This window comes from Cervus elaphus, chromosome 19 (assembly GCF_910594005.1).
Source record: "Cervus elaphus chromosome 19, mCerEla1.1, whole genome shotgun sequence".
In the NCBI taxonomy this organism is placed as follows: Eukaryota; Metazoa; Chordata; class Mammalia; order Artiodactyla; family Cervidae; genus Cervus; species Cervus elaphus.
Genome location: NC_057833.1, coordinates 36,788,698 through 36,806,586, shown reverse-complemented (window position 1 = coordinate 36,806,586; position 17,889 = coordinate 36,788,698). Strand labels below are relative to the sequence as shown.

General features: G+C 49.1%; 1 protein-coding gene and 1 long non-coding RNA gene across 2 annotated transcripts in view; one reads left to right on the top strand and one right to left on the bottom strand.

The window, feature by feature from the left end:
- LOC122675813 overlaps positions 1 to 12,479 on the bottom strand; it is a 48,380-nt gene extending 35,901 nt beyond the window's left edge. The window contains exons 1-4 of the long non-coding RNA XR_006335351.1: positions 11,842 to 12,479; positions 6,605 to 6,835; positions 4,708 to 5,166; positions 2,937 to 3,332 (exon numbers count right to left, since the gene is read on the bottom strand). This is a non-coding gene — a long non-coding RNA (uncharacterized LOC122675813). The remainder of the gene's footprint in view (positions 1 to 2,936; positions 3,333 to 4,707; positions 5,167 to 6,604; positions 6,836 to 11,841) is intronic.
- Positions 697 to 2,371, top strand: MAGEF1 (MAGE family member F1). Its single transcript, XM_043874930.1, has one exon. The coding sequence runs from the start codon at positions 929 to 931 to the stop codon at positions 1,850 to 1,852; it is 924 nt and encodes a 307-aa protein (XP_043730865.1). The 5' UTR covers positions 697 to 928; the 3' UTR covers positions 1,853 to 2,371.
- Positions 12,480 to 17,889: the final 5,410 nt, after the last annotated feature.

Sequence of the window (17,889 nt, the reverse complement as noted above, 5' to 3'; positions counted from 1 at the left end):
TTCTGCCAGCTGTACCTCGGTATATCTTTTATCATCTTCTTTGACTCCTGTAGAATCTGCTATCCTTACTCTCTCGTCATCCATTTTACTTATTTATGGAGTGCCTCTATGTGCCAGGCACTGTTCTGGGTACTGGGGATACTCCAATGAACAAGACAGGCCACATCTCAGTTCCTATTTTGCACTATAATAATACCAATACGCCAAGCTGGATCCCCAGCTTTTGGTCAGCCCTTCTCCAATCCACACTCCACAGGGCCACCAGAGAGACTAGATGATACAGATCCGGTCTGGACACTCCCTTGTTTAAATCCCCCTTGTTTAAATAGATTTCAATCTCCCGAGCATCGTGTTCAAGGCCGGTCACAAACTGTCCCGCACAACCTTATCTCCCAGGCTTCACCTCCATGCAGACCACACTTGTGACACAGTAAATCACTCAAAATCTTAGACACGCGCACCTGCTGATGGGACGTGGCTAGAACTCCATCCCTATTTCATCCTTCTACACTGAAACCTTAGGATAGCCTGGTTGCCCCCTCCTTGCCTCCAGCCTGTCAGACTAAAAATCATCCCTGACTCCTCCACAGCCTGGGCATCCTGAGAAGCCTGTGAGCACTCCTACCCCAGCGGGAGCCGGAAGAGGACGGGCTTCGCGCGGCCTCGGGGCCGCCATCTTGACTGAGTTGGCCGGAAGAAGTCTGGCAAGTCGGCAAGCGAGTGCGCACTGAGGCTGCGCGGTGGCCGCGCCGAGGCAACCTTCCCCAGCCCTCTGCAATACAGTCCAGCAGCCGCAAAGCCCTGTGTCATCTCTCTTAGTCCTCCTGCAGCCGCCCCGGCCGCTGTCCAGCCCCTCCGCCGGGGTGTGTGCGGCGGCTCGCACACCCCGCGGCCCGCGTACGCGCTCTGCACCTGCCCACCCGAAAACATGTTGCAGAAACCCGAGAGCGGGGCTCTCCCCATCCCTCAGGCGGAGAGGGAGATGGATGGCAGCCATGACGGTGAGACCCAGGCTCTGACCGCCTCGCAGGAGATGGCCCCGAGCCCCCTCCTGCAGGAGAGCCACGAGGAGGACCTTGGCGCTGTAAGGGAGGAGGGGGCTACGGAACCCTGTCTCACCCCGAAAGGCGCGAGGGCTTTGGCAGCCAAAACCTTGGCCCGGCGTAGAGCCTGCCGCCGTCTGGATCGGACGGTAGCCGAGTTGGTGCAATTTCTGCTGTTGAAGGACAGAAAGAAGAGCCCCATCACTCGCTCTGAGATGGTGAAATACGTTATCGGAGACTTAAAGGATCTATTCCCTGAGATCATCGCAAGGGCCGCAGAGCATCTGCGGTATGTCTTCGGTTTCGAGCTGAAACAGCTTGACCGCAAGCACCACACTTACATCCTGATCAACAAACTAAAACCTATTGAGGATGAGGAGGAGGCTCTGAGAGGAGATGGCCCCAGATTGGGTCTCTTAATGATGATCTTGGGCCTTATCTACATGAAAGGTAATAGCGCCAGAGAGGCACACGTCTGGGCGATGCTGCGTCGGTTGGGGGTGCGTCCCTCAAAGTATCACTTCCTCTTTGGGTACCCGAAGAGGCTTATTATGGAAGATTTCGTGCAGCTGAGATACCTCAATTACAGGCGTGTGCCTCACACCAACCCACCGGAATGTGAATTCTCTTGGGGTCCCCGAAGCAACTTGGAAACCAGCAAGATGAAAGTTCTGGGGTTCGTGGCCAAACTCCATAAGAAAGAACCCCAACACTGGCCAGTGCAGTACCGTGAGGCCCTGGCAGATGAGGCTGATAGGGCCAGAGCTGGGGCCAGTGTGAGGGCTAGGGCCAGCACCCACCCCTGGTGAGGGCCAGCTAGGGGTGGGGGTGGGGGGATATAAAAGCTACCGTCTGCGTCATAAGTAGACTCGGTGGGGAGAGGGTCTTTATTTATGTAGCATTTGTGTTCGTGTAACTAGGATTTAGTTTTTGTATCTTGCTCAGTTTTGCTACGTTTAATATACTGTTAAATTGATGTTTATAAATGAAATTCGTTTACTTTTTCCTGTAGGATTTTGTTGTAGATTTTTGCTGGTTTTGTAAAATGAATTGAAAAACTTTACATTTTCTTCTGTGGTCTTGAACAAATTATGCAGCACCCAATGATGTATTTAATTAGTTTGAAGGAACTCAGCAGTATGATGATCTGGTACCAGGGGAAAAAAATAGCTGAATGGTATCTAGCTTTCTAGCAGTTTTTGTCTATTGTATAAAGAAAAAAGACTGACATGTAACTCTGTTTAGTTATTATAATATCTGGTGGGGGGTGGGGATGCAATAAATTAGAGGTATAACCTGGTACACCTAATAAACATTTGTTAAGCATCTTTTGTGTGATGCACTGTGGCGGGTATTTGGGAATTAAAGGGCTTCCCAGGTAACTCAGGTTAAAGAATCTGCCTGCAATGCAGGAGACCCACGGTTCCATCCCTGGGTTGGGAAGATCCCCTGGAGAAGGGACTGGCAACCCACTTCAGTATTCTCACCTGGAGAACTCAGTGGACAGAGGAGCCTGGAGAGCTACAGTCCATGGGATCGAAGAGTTGGACATGACTGAGCAACTAATACGCACATGCTGAGCAAGATAAAGGTCCTACTCTTCAGAGCTGGACAGTAAATAAATAAACCAGAAATTACAGTTCAGTGAGTTGAAGGCTGCAGTGGGACACCCAGCCCCACCGGAGTGATTGGGTGAGGCTTGCCTGAAATTACCTTTAGTGGGACTTCAGTGTGGAGAAGGTGAAAAGACAGGGTGGGAGGAGATGGGGAGGTGAGGGGAGGGGGGTGAGGAAAAGAAGTTGCAATGAGGAGATGGTATTAGAAATGACTACTTAAGATGCTCTTTAGTTACATGGGATGACTTGATAGATAGCAGATCTGGAAAACACCCACCTTTGGCCAGTGCACTTGGCCCAGGGCAGTTTATTACAGTGCATACATGATGGTGTCTGTTGGCATTTTGGGTCTCCATCTCCCTTCTCTCAGTCTTCATATGTTATCCTCTTCTACCAAAGCTCTCAGGGACCAAGTACTATAACAATTCTGGAACAGTATGTAGGGTGGAGGGTATGTGTGACGTCCACTACTGTCAAGAAGTCTTCACAAACTCTCCCTTGGCACCAGAAAGCCCAGCACCTTCATCCATGTTTCTGCTTGCTGCTTTCCACTTGCTATCTCTCATTAGGAGAACCACAGACGTTTTTCACATTCTTAATACCCATGAAGAGTCATCAACAAAAGCAGCTCAAGCCTGTGCAGTGCCCACCACCTTCACTCTGAGGATGAATCCTGTAGAATGGGTACATAGAAGAATAAGGACCCTAGATGAGTGATAACCAAACTAGAGCTGGGTGTAGGAGGATTGAGAAGCTGTCCCCCTACAGCTGCCATATACAGAAGACCCACTTCTTTCTCTCTTTACTGCCAGTTTGTGTGTGTGTGTACTTTCCATTGCACTTGAATAACTATCTGAGTATGTTAAGGTTAGCATGGAATACAAATACTTTGACCACTCGGCCATCCTGACACGTTAACATGGAATACAAATACTTTGAGATAGAGGCCCAGGGATCCAAAAAATCACAGACCAAAAGCAATAAGTTTATGGGTAAAAAAGTTTACTAATGATTATGACTTCTGGACAGTTTATTAATATTAATTCATTAAACAAAATTACTGAGTGCCCACTATATGCCAAGGACTCTGCTGGGTTCCAAAGATGAAAAAGGGAAAACTGATTTTACCCTCAAGGAATAATAGTGATAATTTCTCACATTGGTATTTTCTCACAGCTGTTGAGAGGTCAGCAGTGTGTGCACCTGAGGGTCTGATTACTTGGTGATTTGCTTATGGTCACTTGACAAAAGACAACACCAAGATGGGAACCCAAGTCCCTTGCCTCCCAGTGTGTTTCATTCTAGTACATTGTGCCCCATGTCTGGCTTCCGATATGTTGTATGTGATTTTATTTATCACAACTGCAAGAATCAAGCGAGGCACGTGTAATTAACGCCAGTTGCCACTGCAGTCCTTATGGGGTAAATAGAATAGAAATACTTCCCATTTCACTGGCAGTAGAGGTGACTTTGCTGAAAGGCAGATGTATAGTTCATGGCAAGACAGGACTAACAACTACCATTTATTAGACATCTGCTACAGGCCAAAAGCATTCCCCTCTCCTTTTCACAACCATATTGCAAAGTTGGGTATTATGAAATACCTTCATTTTACAGATATTAATACTTGCCATTTATCCAATACCTAATATGAGCCAGCTTTTTAATGCTTTACATATGTTTTAATGATTTTTATAACAATCTAACAGGATAGATACTATCTGTTCCATTTTGAACTATGCAAACTGAAACTCAGAGAAGCTGTAAAGTTCTCATAGATAGCGTATGACATAACAAGGGTTGGAACTGAAGCCTGACTGTCAAAACCCCACAACTTTTCACTGTTACACATTTCCTTCTTTTTGGAACTTCTTTCAGACTTGGGGACTCATGTTCTTTCTTCCAAACATGGCTGTCTCTCTGGAGATACAAACAAGGATTGTATAACCAAGGTAATTATGACAAGACTCTGGTCTGTGAGAAGGTAAAAAGGTGGTTAAAATAAAGTTGGAGAGTTATCTGTGGACATTCGTTCCAGCTCTGCCTACCTGCAGTGTTCTGAGTGCTGACTACAACGTGTAGAATGTGTAGCTTTACTCAAACTCAGCACGTTTTGTTCTCATAGGCCATGTTTCCTCAATCTTCGTTAGTCTGCTTTCTCCATTAAGGCTCAAATTAAGTCTTTCATGCCATGAAACAATCAAATACCATTTGTGGACCTGCAAATATTCCCAGCGTTGCTTCCAGATGGTACAGAGGGCTGGCAGAACTCATACCCTTGCCTCAGGATTAAAGACCTCCCATGTCACAGATGCCATCATCAGCTTCTCAGAAGTACTGAAAGTGTGGCCTCTGGGCCCATGTGTAGAGCAGACCTTGGCCATGGTGAGAGCAAGAGATGAATTCCCGCATGGATTACGGTCACTCACACGAGGAAGAAGGCAGGCCTGGATCCCTGGTCTTCTTTCCCTTCAGACACAGGCAGAACTAGATCTTCTTGGGTGAAACTGTGTGGGTGGGAGAGCAAAGAGATTTTGTCAGGGGAGTGATAGCAGATGGATCACTTCAGATCTACTTACTCTACCACAACAAGGTAACAAAACCAGGAAAGAAGTCCCTTGAAAACTGGGAATCAAGTCTTAGACAATGGGAAAGTTTCAGTTCTGCCATAAACTCTGCAGGGATCTTGACATTCACCAGAGTCAGGACTTTTGACCCACTGGAACTTGGAGAGTGGGTGTTTGGAAACAGGCTCCAGTTGATTACAGCCCCAACATCTAACAGTCACGGAGGGCTCTGGAGGTGGCAGCTCATTCACAGCCCCTGTAAATCAGGCCTCAATTCATAGGCTCAATCACAATTTCCACTTGAGATAATTATGCTCCATGCCTTGGTCATGGTGGCAATTGATGCTTGTGCAAATTAGTCCTCAAATTGTGCAGCCCAGCAGAGATGGCAACAATTACCTCCCAGCAGAAATATGGTGTACTGACTAACGAGGTTAGGTGTTCTGAAAAGTGTCCCAATCAAGGCCTTTTAAAAGTCATGACTATGTGACCTTGAACAAGGAATTCCAAACTCTGAGGGCTGAAACTCTAGGAAAGATTAGTGGGTGATTGGAGTTAATGGTTAGCTACAATCCACACCCATAACCCATCCTACCAGCTGACTGCAGACCCTGCCCAGTTCCCAGGCTAGTCGCCACTGATTAAAATAGCAGTCAACAATTATTAAGCCTTATCTATCAGGCATGGTACTAAGATGATAACTGAGATGATAACCAAATTGGCTCCCTGTCTACTCCGGTACCCTCTCAACAGCCAGTCGAAGGTGGACTGGGCGAAATTTTTCTTCCTGAAGCAGTTCAACAAAGGGAGACTTGGCCTCCTGCTGATCACTCTCCTGGGCATCCTGGCAGTCGTGCTTATCAAGGTGGGATACCACAACAGACCCTGGCCACCTCCTCATCGTATCTGTTGAATTATTCTTCTGCTAAGTGGCTAACAAACCAACCATTTTTAAATTGTACCAGAACTTTTAAGAAGATATGCAAACACACCATCTTTGCCATTAACCATTAATAAAACTCACCACTTCAATACTTCAGTCAAAGCCCCCCCCCCATTTACCCACCCCCCGGCCCCCCAGAACTGAGCATGCTTGCTCGGAGAACCTGCATCCCTAGAGCTCTGGGCTGGGGTGGGGAATGCGCTGGGTGATCCCACGTTCCCAGAACCTGCTCAGTGACTCCTCCTCTCCAGGGACATGGGGCTCGCCACCCCCACCTTCAGGCACCCCCTGAAGCCTTCCAGAGCCCGCCCCACCCAGGTTTCCAGGTTTCAGTCCAGAGAGGTGAGGCAAGATCTCCCAGACCCCTCAGGGTTTGGGTCACTAGAACTGGGGTGTGGGGACCTCTGTCCCTGATCCTGGGACCTGAAGACTGACCTCCAGAAGGCGTTCCTCCTTTTCCACCAGTCTCCGTGCTGTCTCGTGCTTGGCTTGTGATGGTCAGTTGTAACATCCACATGGGGTAAATCCTCAGGCTCCCGGAAGGCAGCTGCCAGGTTGGTGCAGGAATCACCTGTCATTCATAGGCTGTGTGCGTCTTACAAAGCCACTGGCCTGTTTCACTTCTGTTGTGACAGTACTCAGATAATACCAGGCCTCGAGCAGGGCCTGCGTGTGGCAAATCAGTGGTTCTTTAGGGAGGAATCTTGTTTCTGTACCATGAGGCAAGTAAGCATCCCCTTGGCTTCCCTTGTGGCTCAGCTGGTAAAAAATCCACCTGCAATGCCAGAGACCTGGGTTTGATCCCTGGGTTGGGAAGTTACCCTGGATAAGGGAATGGCTACCCACGCCATTATTCTGGCCTGGAGAATTCTATGGACTGTATAGTCCATGGGGTCGCAAAGAGTCGGACATGACTGAGCGACTTTCACCTTCACTTCACTTCTACACAACAGCCCCATGAGGCAGATTCTGCATTGGCTGTCATTGCAACACTGTAGGCACACCACAAGGAAAGCATAATTCCTTTCATTCTGTCAGTGCACAAGTTAAATGACTTGCCCAAGGTCATGACATAACTTGTGAGCGGTGAATCCAGAACCTGAACCTGAATCTCCTGGTTCTTGCTGTTATTCCACCCTGCTGGTCTGCAGAAGGTTCTCAGGGAGCACCTAAGCTCCCTTTGGGAAAATGGGGCTGAGGGAGAAGAAAGAAAACATCTGGGCCTGGTCCTTTATACCATCACCTAGAACACCCAGAGTAGAGTCAGTGAGGAATAGGAGAAACAAATTGGGTTCTCTGACTGCAAGGTTACCAGAAGGGATGCAGACTGGGAGGGGAGCCCATTTGAAGGAATGCCAGCTCTGGGCAGCAGCACTTTGGTTCCTCCAGTGGGTGGCCTGGTACCCAAGATGCAGAGGGGCGTCAGCACAGTGAGGGACACCCATGAGGACAGAGAGGTCTCCTACAGTGGCAAGTCCCTGGCCCCCAGAGCAGACAGATCCGCTCTTCACCCCACTCTGCCATGCACTCCTGTCTGCCTTCAGCTGAGTACCTCATTCTCTGAGCTTTGGTTTCCTCATCTTTCAAACAGAGATAAAGCTACCTCCTTCAAAACACCATGAAGCCTGAAGGAGGGGATTACCAGGCACTTCGCACAAGATCTGCCACATGGGAAACTAGTGTTATTGTAAACTGTGTCCACTCATGCAACAAACACTTATCTTCTGTACATACATCCTGGTGGTGAGATGACAGCAGGGAATAACAGGCAAAAATCCCTGTCCTCTAGAGCTTTCAGATCAGTATGAGGAGATAGACAATAAGGAAGTATAATACACAGGATGGTGGGTGGAAGTCTATGTTGGAGGGACAAGCAAAGCAGGAAAGGGGGTGTGCAATTTTAAATAGCCTGCTCAGGGAAAGCCTTGCCACTGAGACATTTGAGTCAAAACTGAAGGTGAAAAAAAAAAAACAAAACAACTGAAGGTGAGAAGCAGAAAGCCCACAAGCTGTCTGAGTAGGGGGACCCAGGAGGAGGGGGTGCCAGCAGATGGAACAATGAGTGTGAAGGCCAAGGGTGGAAGCAGGCCAGGCGGTTTCTGAGAAGCAGCTCCTACAAGCAGAGTGAGAGCTGGGGGAGGGCTGAGAAGAAGGAGTGTTCCTTCTCCTCAAGGAGCTGGCACCAGGACCTAAAACAATGAATAAACACAGAGCTGCACCCAAGAGTTCCCGTCGGAGCTCAGCAGAGGAAGAAACCACAGCAGCCTGAGGCAGCAGGGCCTTCCGCTGGGCCCAGAAGGGGAAGGAAAGAGAAAATATTCCTTATATGTAGCGTTTGTGTTTCTAATTACAAGTGCTTGTAGTGGAAAATTTGGAGAGTTCCATAAAAATATAAAGAAGAAAATGGATTCTCTAGAATACTGGCACCCAGAGGCAACCACAGTTAACAGTGCAGTATGATTTTATATCTCTAGTGTATTTAGTTTTCACCTGCCAAGGGTAGAAATGATTTGTTGCTACTTTCACAAAATGAGCCACAACGACACTGAGCCCCACTCCGTGCAATATTTCCTCAAATACTTCTGGGTGTTCCTAGTGGGACATCTCAAAGGATGTCACAAGCCCATATCCACAGCAGTCACCATGTGGAGCTTATGGAGGTCCATGAAAGGAGCCTCTGCCGGAGATGGTCCCTTGTGGGGTCCTTAGCATCCATGGCTGCTGTCTCCTCTGATTGCCACCAGGGTACCAGAGGGATGCTGTGTTCTGTGTGCAGGGGTAGACAGCGTGTCCTTCTCCCCAACTCTGTGTCAAGAAATATCTCCTGGGTCCCAAAGCAGCAGTGCCAGGGCCTCTCCAACCTCCTTAGGAAGCCTGCTTGTCTCTGCTTGCAGTGTCTTATAAGCAACTTTCCAAACTTCAGCTGAAAATAGTTGACTCCACCGGGACCAGTTCAGGTTCCCTTCCTCCACAACTCTTTTCCTTAAACCTTAGGAAAAAACGGAACAAAAAGGCAGTCCCTGTCTCCCAAGTCATGTCTGTTTACACTGTGAACCAGAGCAGTGAACATCTGCACTCACGCTGACAGTGACTACACAGTTTAAGATTGGTGTTGATTTTCCCAAAACAAAGCAAAATCTGCCCCAATGGTAAATTAAATCCTCTGCTGCTGCTAAGTTACATCAGTCATGTCCGATTCTGTGCGACCCCATAGACAGCAGCCCACCAGGCTCCCCTGTTCCTGGGATTCTCCAGGCAAGAACACTAGAGTGGGTTGCCATTTCCTTCTCCAATGCATGAAAGTGAAAAGTGAAAGTGAAGTCGCTCAGTCGTGTCTGACTCTTAGAGACCCCATGGACTACAGGCTACCAGGCTCCTCTGTCCATGAGATTTTCCAGGCAAGAGTACTGGAGTGGGTTGCCATTTCCTTCTCTGATTAAATCCTCTACCTCTATGCAAATCACTAGCAATTAGTTCCCTTCCTGCATGTTTCCCAGCTTCTCTTCATCATGTTTTTAAAACCATAGGGTGCATCTCAGCCAGGGATGCTGTATACCATGAGAGATGGCTATAATTTAGGTAAAAGGTTGGAATGGAGGAAAGGATTCTAGGCAAGGGAAACCACTTCAGCTAAGGTCAGGTCGCAAGTGTGTGCGGTGTCCTGGGGACCATAAGGGGACCAGTTAGGTTGAAGCAGAGTTTGTGGAGGAGAGGAGAGGGGAGGGCGCTGTGGATGGAGAGAGACAGTGGCTGAGGGAAAGCCATGAGCACATGGATGGTGGCTTGGTTGGTCGTGAAGGGGGAGGCTGGAGGCAGGGAGGCCACTCTACACTGGAGTGGATGGCAGCCTGATGTGGGGAGTGGTACAGCAGGAACGAGAGTGGGAAGGACTGGTTGGGGGACGAGCTTGGAACAACTGGATAACTGGTCGGCTTTGGGAAATGCAACAGAGGGACATGTGAGGTATGACTCAGAACTTCAAGCTGGCATGTCTAGAAGAATGCTGGAGTCATTCATTAGAACAGCTGGATGCCCAGGGGGAGCTGGTTTGTGGTCAAGAAAATGGCTATTGTCATCAGTCACACTGAGTCTCAGCTGCTTAGTTGAATATCTGATGGATACTTGGAGATGGAGCAGAGGAGGGACACTGAGGCTGAAGGTAGACACTCTCAGTCAGTCTCTTTGAAGACGTAGCCCAAACCATGGGCTTTCTCCTTGAGAGAGAGTGCAGAGGGAGGAGAGCAGAAACTTGACGAGCTCAGGTTCTTGCTGAAAGCAAGGGTCTTGGCAGTCCCAAGCAGCTTACACAGAAACTCAGTCCTCCCCCCAGAGTGGCCTTCTGGGCCCATTTCCTAATTATATTTCTAACAAATGATCTGGGGGATAAGAAGAAAGTCTCAGAGGGAACAGCATGGCCAGGGACTCATGGAACTGGGAAAACAGAAGCTGCAAGTTGTTGCAGGTTGGTGTCAGTGACAGGGAGGCCAAAAGTCTGTGTGCATTAAAAATGGAACTACAAACACACAGTCACGTTGCAGCTGGAAGGACTCAGGACAGACCTAACCAAGGCTGAAATGGGTCAACTCATGAGCTTCCAGACTTAGCAACCTTTCTCTCCCAGCTTTATAAAGGACCTTCTGTCTTGGAATGGAACTTTCCAGGCAACAGCATTACCTTTGACCAGATCTGAGATATCGCCACGGTGTAGGACAGATCCCGAGTGAGGGAGGTTCCACTCAGGGAGAACCCACACATTCAGCCTCTCGGACACACAGGGCATGTTGCCCATACACAAACGCACACTTGGTATATATCAATACACGTACAAATATCTCCTCCAGCTCCACAGGAGACATAAAAATATATCATTTGGCAACTATCATATATCAGGTACTTTGCCTAGAGCTTGCCAAGTATTTTTACATTTAATCTCACAACAATTGTGAGAGAAAGGGATCATTTTCCGATTTTGTTAAAAAAAAAAACTACAACCAAGGCTCAGAAAAGTTAAATATTTTGCCCAGGATCACATGCCTAGAAAATGGCAGCTGGTTCCTGACCCAGATCAGCCTGTGCATTCACATGATCTTCTTTGTTCTTCCATTATTCTTCTTTCTTCAATATGTGTACACAACAGACCCATACACACAAACACATCCCCATCCCCTCTGCACACACAAAATCCCCATAGAAAGTAAGCTCCTTGAGGGCAAGGATTGCATTTTGTCCACTGATGTATCCCAGGCATCTGGAACAGTGACTGGGCACATAGTATACACTCAACGAATATTTTGTGGCTGTCATTAAATGAACTGAAAGCGTACACGCATGGGATACTTACCTGTGTACATATACGCCTACACATGTACTCATGAGCACACTCACTCACCTTCACACACACTTAATAAACACATTAAATCCACTGCCTGAAAGGAGATCCCAGGTGAGGCCCCAGGTCTCAGACATGCCCCTACCCCTCACCCCAGGCCTGCTCCATCAGCGGCCTCACTGCTGGTCTCCCCAGGCCCCTCCCTGGAGCAGCAACCAGCCCTCCCCGCAGCCTCAGCACATCCCACCTCCTTCTTTTCTTAGTTCACTCAAAACAAAGAATTTTTCTAAAAGATCTTTACTAAGAGAGAAAGAGAAAAACAATTAAAAAAAAAAAAACAAACCTGCAAGTTCTTGAACAGATGAATTGACAGAGCCAGTTTCTTATCCTAAGTCGTGCCCTTGCGTCCAGCCACAACCTGGCATGGCTGGTGAGGTGATCAGCTTGTGGAGACCAGGCCCTGCCTGGCTGCTCTGCCAGCAGTTCAGATGCCCAGCCTGAGGGAGCAGGGAGTTGGCACGGCTGCTCAATCTGGGCGATTCTCTCTTCCTCCAGATACGGCTGCTGCTTCTGTCCAGGCACAGACTCTCCTGCCACCTTGGCCTTCAGCTAACTGCAATTTTACACCCTATTTTTGTTTTTTGTTTTTTGCCATCTGCTGTGCCCTGGGCTTGTAAACCAGGCTGATCCAACACAATCATTCAGTAGAATTGTGTCAATTCTGTGCCTAAAACTCCAACAACCTTAATTCCTTCCTGGAGCCTCAAGGCTCTGCCCAGCATGGCTCCTGCCCACCTCTGGGCCTCCATCCACTTCACCCTTCTTTTGTCTGGTCTCCAGAGATATTTGCAAAGCAGTTCTGATGGAGGTGCCAGAGCCCAGGGTCCCAAGGTGTCTGTTCACTCAGATACCTCAGACACTCCAGAGCAGATCCTGGGCCAGTGTATCAACACGACTGGGGTCTTTGGATTAGAAAGTAAATTCCTGAGCCCACCCAAGGCCTGCTGGATCAGAATCTCTGCAAGTGAGGCCCAGAAGCCAGCACTGTTAACAAGCTTCCCAGGTGACTCTCACACTCCAAAGTCCAAGAAGGACCACCCCAGATTTATTAAATTCCATACATACCCTCATGCATATATAGTAATGATAGCTAAAATATTTATTGAGCACTTACGATGTGCCAGGAAGTATTCTCATGTATTAACTCAGTTTGCCCTTATAACAAGGTTGTAAAGGAGGCATGGTATCATACCCACTTCATGGTGACTTGCCCAGGTTCACACTGTCTTTGATGGGAAGTCAGGAATCAAACCCAGGCTCTGTGACTTCCAAGCCTGCATGCAACCAGCACATACTCTCTAGCACACACAACTGCACCCACATCGACCACACACAAGACCCCCAACCCCTCAGAACCACTGACAAAAAGGTTCCAATGAAAAAGATGGAGGGCCAGGGCGTTTTCCAAGGCTCCTGGTTTCTCTCTCACCTCAAGTCTGGCATACGCAGATCTGAGCCGAGTGAGCCAGCAGCCACAGCCAGCAGAGGCAGGGAGCTGGTGAGCTGCAGCCCCAGGTCTTTGGCAGCACCCCCGGGCCCTGAGGCTCAGCCCTGCCTGCTGTAGGAAGCGTGCCCACCACGGGCCTCCGCTGCCAGGCCCCCCGGGCCCTGCCCCCCGGCCTCCACTGCCCAGTGTGGCCTGGCTCCCTGAGACCCGAGCCCCTGACAGGGCCCTCCCTGCAGCCAGAGAGCAGATGTGCGTGCAGCTTTCTCCAAAAGCGAGTTCTTCTCAGGAATCCTGCCATGGGGGGAAGGTAGCGGGGTGGGGGGGAGGAGTGGAAAAACAACTGAAATACCATAACACAGAAAAGTGATCCAAAGAAAAAGCAGCAACTGCGTATCTGGAAGGAATAAACTGAGGAGGAAAGGCGCGGAGTTGTGCAGCGTGGCCGCGAGGCTGCCAACCTTGGCAGCCCAGGGCTGGGGGCTGGGGACTGGGCGGCGCCGTCAACTGGCCACAAGGCTGATCTGGCCAGGGGCTGAGGTGTGGGGAAAGCAGAGATTGGGCTGATGTGGGGGCTTGAGGAGGGGATTCTCAGTCAGCAGCATCCTCCTTCCCAGGGCTCTGGGCACTGTGTTCTTCAGCCCCCAAGAGCCTGGAGGGTCCTTCTCAATGTTCTCCACCTGAAGGGTTTGCTTAGGACCATGGAAAGAACCAGAATGATGCCTGGACTCAGACACCCTGATGGTGGGGAGAGAAGGCTTTCTCAGAATAGGGCTGGATGCTCTGACAGTAGTGGAGAAAGATGGGAAGGATTTATTCTGAGGCCACAGAATGCAGCATCAAGTGGTTCTCAGCTAGCTCCCTCCTGATGAGCAGTGCGATCGAGGGCAACTCACTTATGAAATGCTGAGCCCAAGTCCCCTCGCTGTAAAATGGGCTAACTCAGGCTATCTCTGTACATCTCAGGGTCAACAAGATCCATAGACTAGACAGCCTATCAAAGCTGAGGCTTGAGCACAGAAGCGAGATGGGGCTGTGTCTCAACACGTGGAGCTGAAGAATTGGGTTTGAGACCTATTTACTAGCCACATGACCTTGGAGTAGACATTTAACCTCTCTGTGCTCAAAGGAGCCAAAGCCTAGATACATGAAAAGCTTTTGAAAAAAATTTTACAAGCAGTAGATGCTGTCAGCTCCCACTTCCTCATCATGCTCCAGGTACAGATTGTATGTATATTTTTGTGAGGCAGGTACTACATATTCCCATTTTACAGAGGGAAAAAGAAGGCTCAGGGAAGTTAAGGAACCTCTGAAAACTGACAGGTGCTTAAGTTGAACCAGGTCTGTCTGACTCTGGGGCCCATGGTGTCTCTCCTATTGCAGCCCACAGGGCAGGGATGGGCGATGCCCAGGTGGTAAGCCTAGGGAAGAGGCGCAGTCTTAGTAAAGGAGCCTGGCTGAGGATATTGGGCGGCAGGAGCAGGGACTCTGTTCGGGCTCGTCTTGTGCAGGAGGCGTGTTGACGTGTGATGTGCCCAGACCTGGAGAAACAGAAGCCCCCAGTGCCTCATGACAACCTGGAGGCCAGGTGCCCGAGGGTGCAAAGGCGCCATAATCCACCATGAGGGCAACTGCCAGGCAGAGCCTGGGGAACAAAGCAGGGAGCACAAGAGCTGCCAAGTAGGTCAGCAGAGCAGCAAACTGTTGAGCGAGATAGGTGTGGAGCTGGGAACAAGCTGGATTGTTAACAGGATAACGACAGATAAAAGGAGGCCCAGACAGGTCAGCAGGATGGCTCAGGAATCAGCTCCAAAGCTGTGGTTGAGGCCTCCTCTTATATCAGAGGCTCTGTGAGGCTATAGGGGATTTTGAGTGGACAGGTTATTGAGACCTGGGCTCAAGTACAGAGAGAAAGCTGGTGGTTGGTCACAGGGTATGGAGTTGAAGAACCAGGTTTGAGATCTACTCACTAGCCATGTGACCCTGGAGTAGACATTAACACTCTGTGCTGAAGAGCCAAGCCTAGATAAGAGCTGAGCAAAGACGGTCTCCCTCCATGTCTGCTCATCAGCTCCTGCTTATGTCTCACATTTCCCTTCTGTTTCAGCAGTTTTGACCACTCCATTGTAATGACCAGCCAGTGTGTCCATCACCCCATCAGGACTGTGGGTTTCTCAGGGGCACCCCATCATGGTGCCCTGAGACAGGGACTTATAAGTGTTTGAGAAACTAAGGAGAAACTAAATGAACAAAAATTCATCCTAGGGACATCCTAAAAGCAGGCAGTGGCCCTTCTGGGTCTTAAAGGAGTGGATGTATTTAGATAGTATTAGGTTGGCCAAAGAGTTCATTTGGGTTTTTCCACCCGATACTTTCTCTTCAAAGAAATCAAAGCTCTTCTTGGTTCCTAATATTTGAATTAGCCCTCACACAGCACACATACCAGTCCCCAAATGCTAAAAGAATTCTTTCAACAATGTTTATTCATTCCACAAACATTTGCTAAGCTTGAACTCTGTGTCAGGCTGAAAAACAATGGCTAAGAAGATAGGGTCCTTGTTTTCAAAAGTGCGACTGGGAAGTGGTTGGGAATGGGGTGCAGATAAGCACATGATAATCATATTCTTTGACTATCTAGAGGATTCTGTGGGAGCCCATTAGAGATAGAACCAATTTATCCAGGAGGGAGCAAAGAAAGTGTTGCTAAGTATGGCTGTGCAGGTCATGTACTGCACAAGGCACGGTTCTCCCTGGAGTTGAGCAATGCAATTCTTCCCGGCCAGCGGCATCTGAAGCCCTGTTGCCCCATCCTCCCAACCCCCAAACCTTAGTCCATCAACCTGGTCCCAGTGGGTCTTTCTCCTCCTCTGGCTCCTGTCTGAGAATTTCTTTGTCTAGCCCTCCAGAGAATTTTTCTTCAGGAAAACTCTCCAGGAGCCCCTGTGATCCCCTTTCTCCTGCCAGCTCCATAAAGCAAGCTGGCTCCTCTCAGAGAATTAGTTTGGGTAAATGTGATTCATGGGGAAAGAACTCTTTCCATGGCTTTCTAACCTTTGATGTGACCCCAAAAAACCTGTGGCTAATACAGAATGCTCTAAATCTCACAAAGCTCATAAACACAAGAGCCACACTGCATTGGGCCGTGAATAAGGCCTCTGGCTAGTCAGCTCCTGCCACCAGCTGGAGGAATGTTCCCCTGTTCCCACCCTACACTGACAGCCCTCCCCACCACCCCTCCACCCTCCTGGCAGCTCTTGCAGCAGCCCAGGGCCCCTGTGGCTGGGAAGGGAGGCTTGTCAAGGCTCCCGATGGCCCACCAGTCCATGGCTGGACCCAGAACCTCTGAAGCTCCAACTCTGCTAGGAAAGGCCTCAGTTGCTGAGCAAGGGAGAGAAAAGCCAGAGAAACGGACTCTAAAATCCAGCCTCCCTGATGGGAAGAACAGTTGGGATTAGTAAGATACTTGTGAATTTTAGGTGACATGTCTGCAAAAGTAGTGCCCACTGAGGTTCCTGGAAGCTTTCTTGCAAAGCAAAGCAACATAAATGAAGTCTGTTTTTCCCATGAAAACAATGTGGGGTTTTTTTCCGGGGGGGAGGGTGGAGGTTTTTTTTAAAGAGATGAATCTATCAGCCACAAGTTTAATGAACAGGAAGCCATATGCCCATTCTATACATAGTAGATTTCTTTCTAGAGCAGGGTATAGAAGAAGCAGGACAAAATGGGAACACATCAGATAACGTAAATGAAACGCCTTGCACAGAACCCGGCCTATGGTAGGTGATCAATAAATGGTCACTGTTATTTTAATGCTGTATTTTAGTATCTGAGCAATTCCTGGGAGAGGCACTGAGCAGAGCAAGAAGAGCCATAAAGTTTTCAGGAACTCTTTGGAGGCCCTACTTAACCATCCCCGGTGGGGCCCCAAGACCTCCCAATGGGGAAATCAACTCACTGTGTGGAGGACATGTGTGCTCTGCCACTCATGCTGAAAATAGTACCATCGCATGGCTGGCCGGAAAGGCGCAGGGCCGGGCAGTGGCCAAACTAAACTGACGATCAACTTCAGGACACTTGGTCGGGACTTCCCTTCCTCCTGCCTCCCTCATAGCACCCCCACTGCAGCAATTTAGAAGTCTAAAGTTCTTTTTTTTTTAACCCCTCAAAGTCTCTTGAAACAAATTTTTGTCATTGGGTTTGGGGTGGGGGGTGGAGATGGACACTGGGCTGGCTGCCAGCAACTCTCTGCTGGTCTTGACAAGCCTGCCCCCATGCCTCCCTGTTCTAGCAGGTCGGTGACATGTGGACACTTGACCCAGGCCCAGGACAAGTGGAAAGACTCCTGTTCCTCTGAGCACTGTATGTGTGTGTGTGGTGGTGGTGGCTTCGGGGGGTGGTGGGGCACAGGGTTCTTGCTCCCTGGAAAATCTTTCCAGAGATTTCTTTTCCCCTGAAGGCCAGGGATGCACCAGAAAGGTGAGCCTTGTTCTCTTCTCCAAGGCTGGGGCTACGCAGTGGGAAGGACTGGGTTGTATCCTGGTGGGGGTCGCCTAACAGGCCCCCAGCGTAGAGCCAACTCACTCTGCATGGGACAGAGGCATCTGCTTGCTCAGCTCATTAATTTTGTACTCAGAACCTGGGGGAAATCACCACCCCTCCCCTCTGTTTCCCCACCTCCACTTTAATCAGATTCTCACTGACTTTACTGAACAGATAACAGAAAGGACCTCCTCATAGTGTGTGCAGGCACTCAGAATGAAGGGAGAAGTCCCCAGGGGTCTTGCTATTGAGCTCCTGTTTGTCATATTTCTCTAGAATTTGCAATCAGGAGACACCACTTCTCACTCACCTATGGTCATCATTTACTCTTTGGGCCTCAATGGCCTC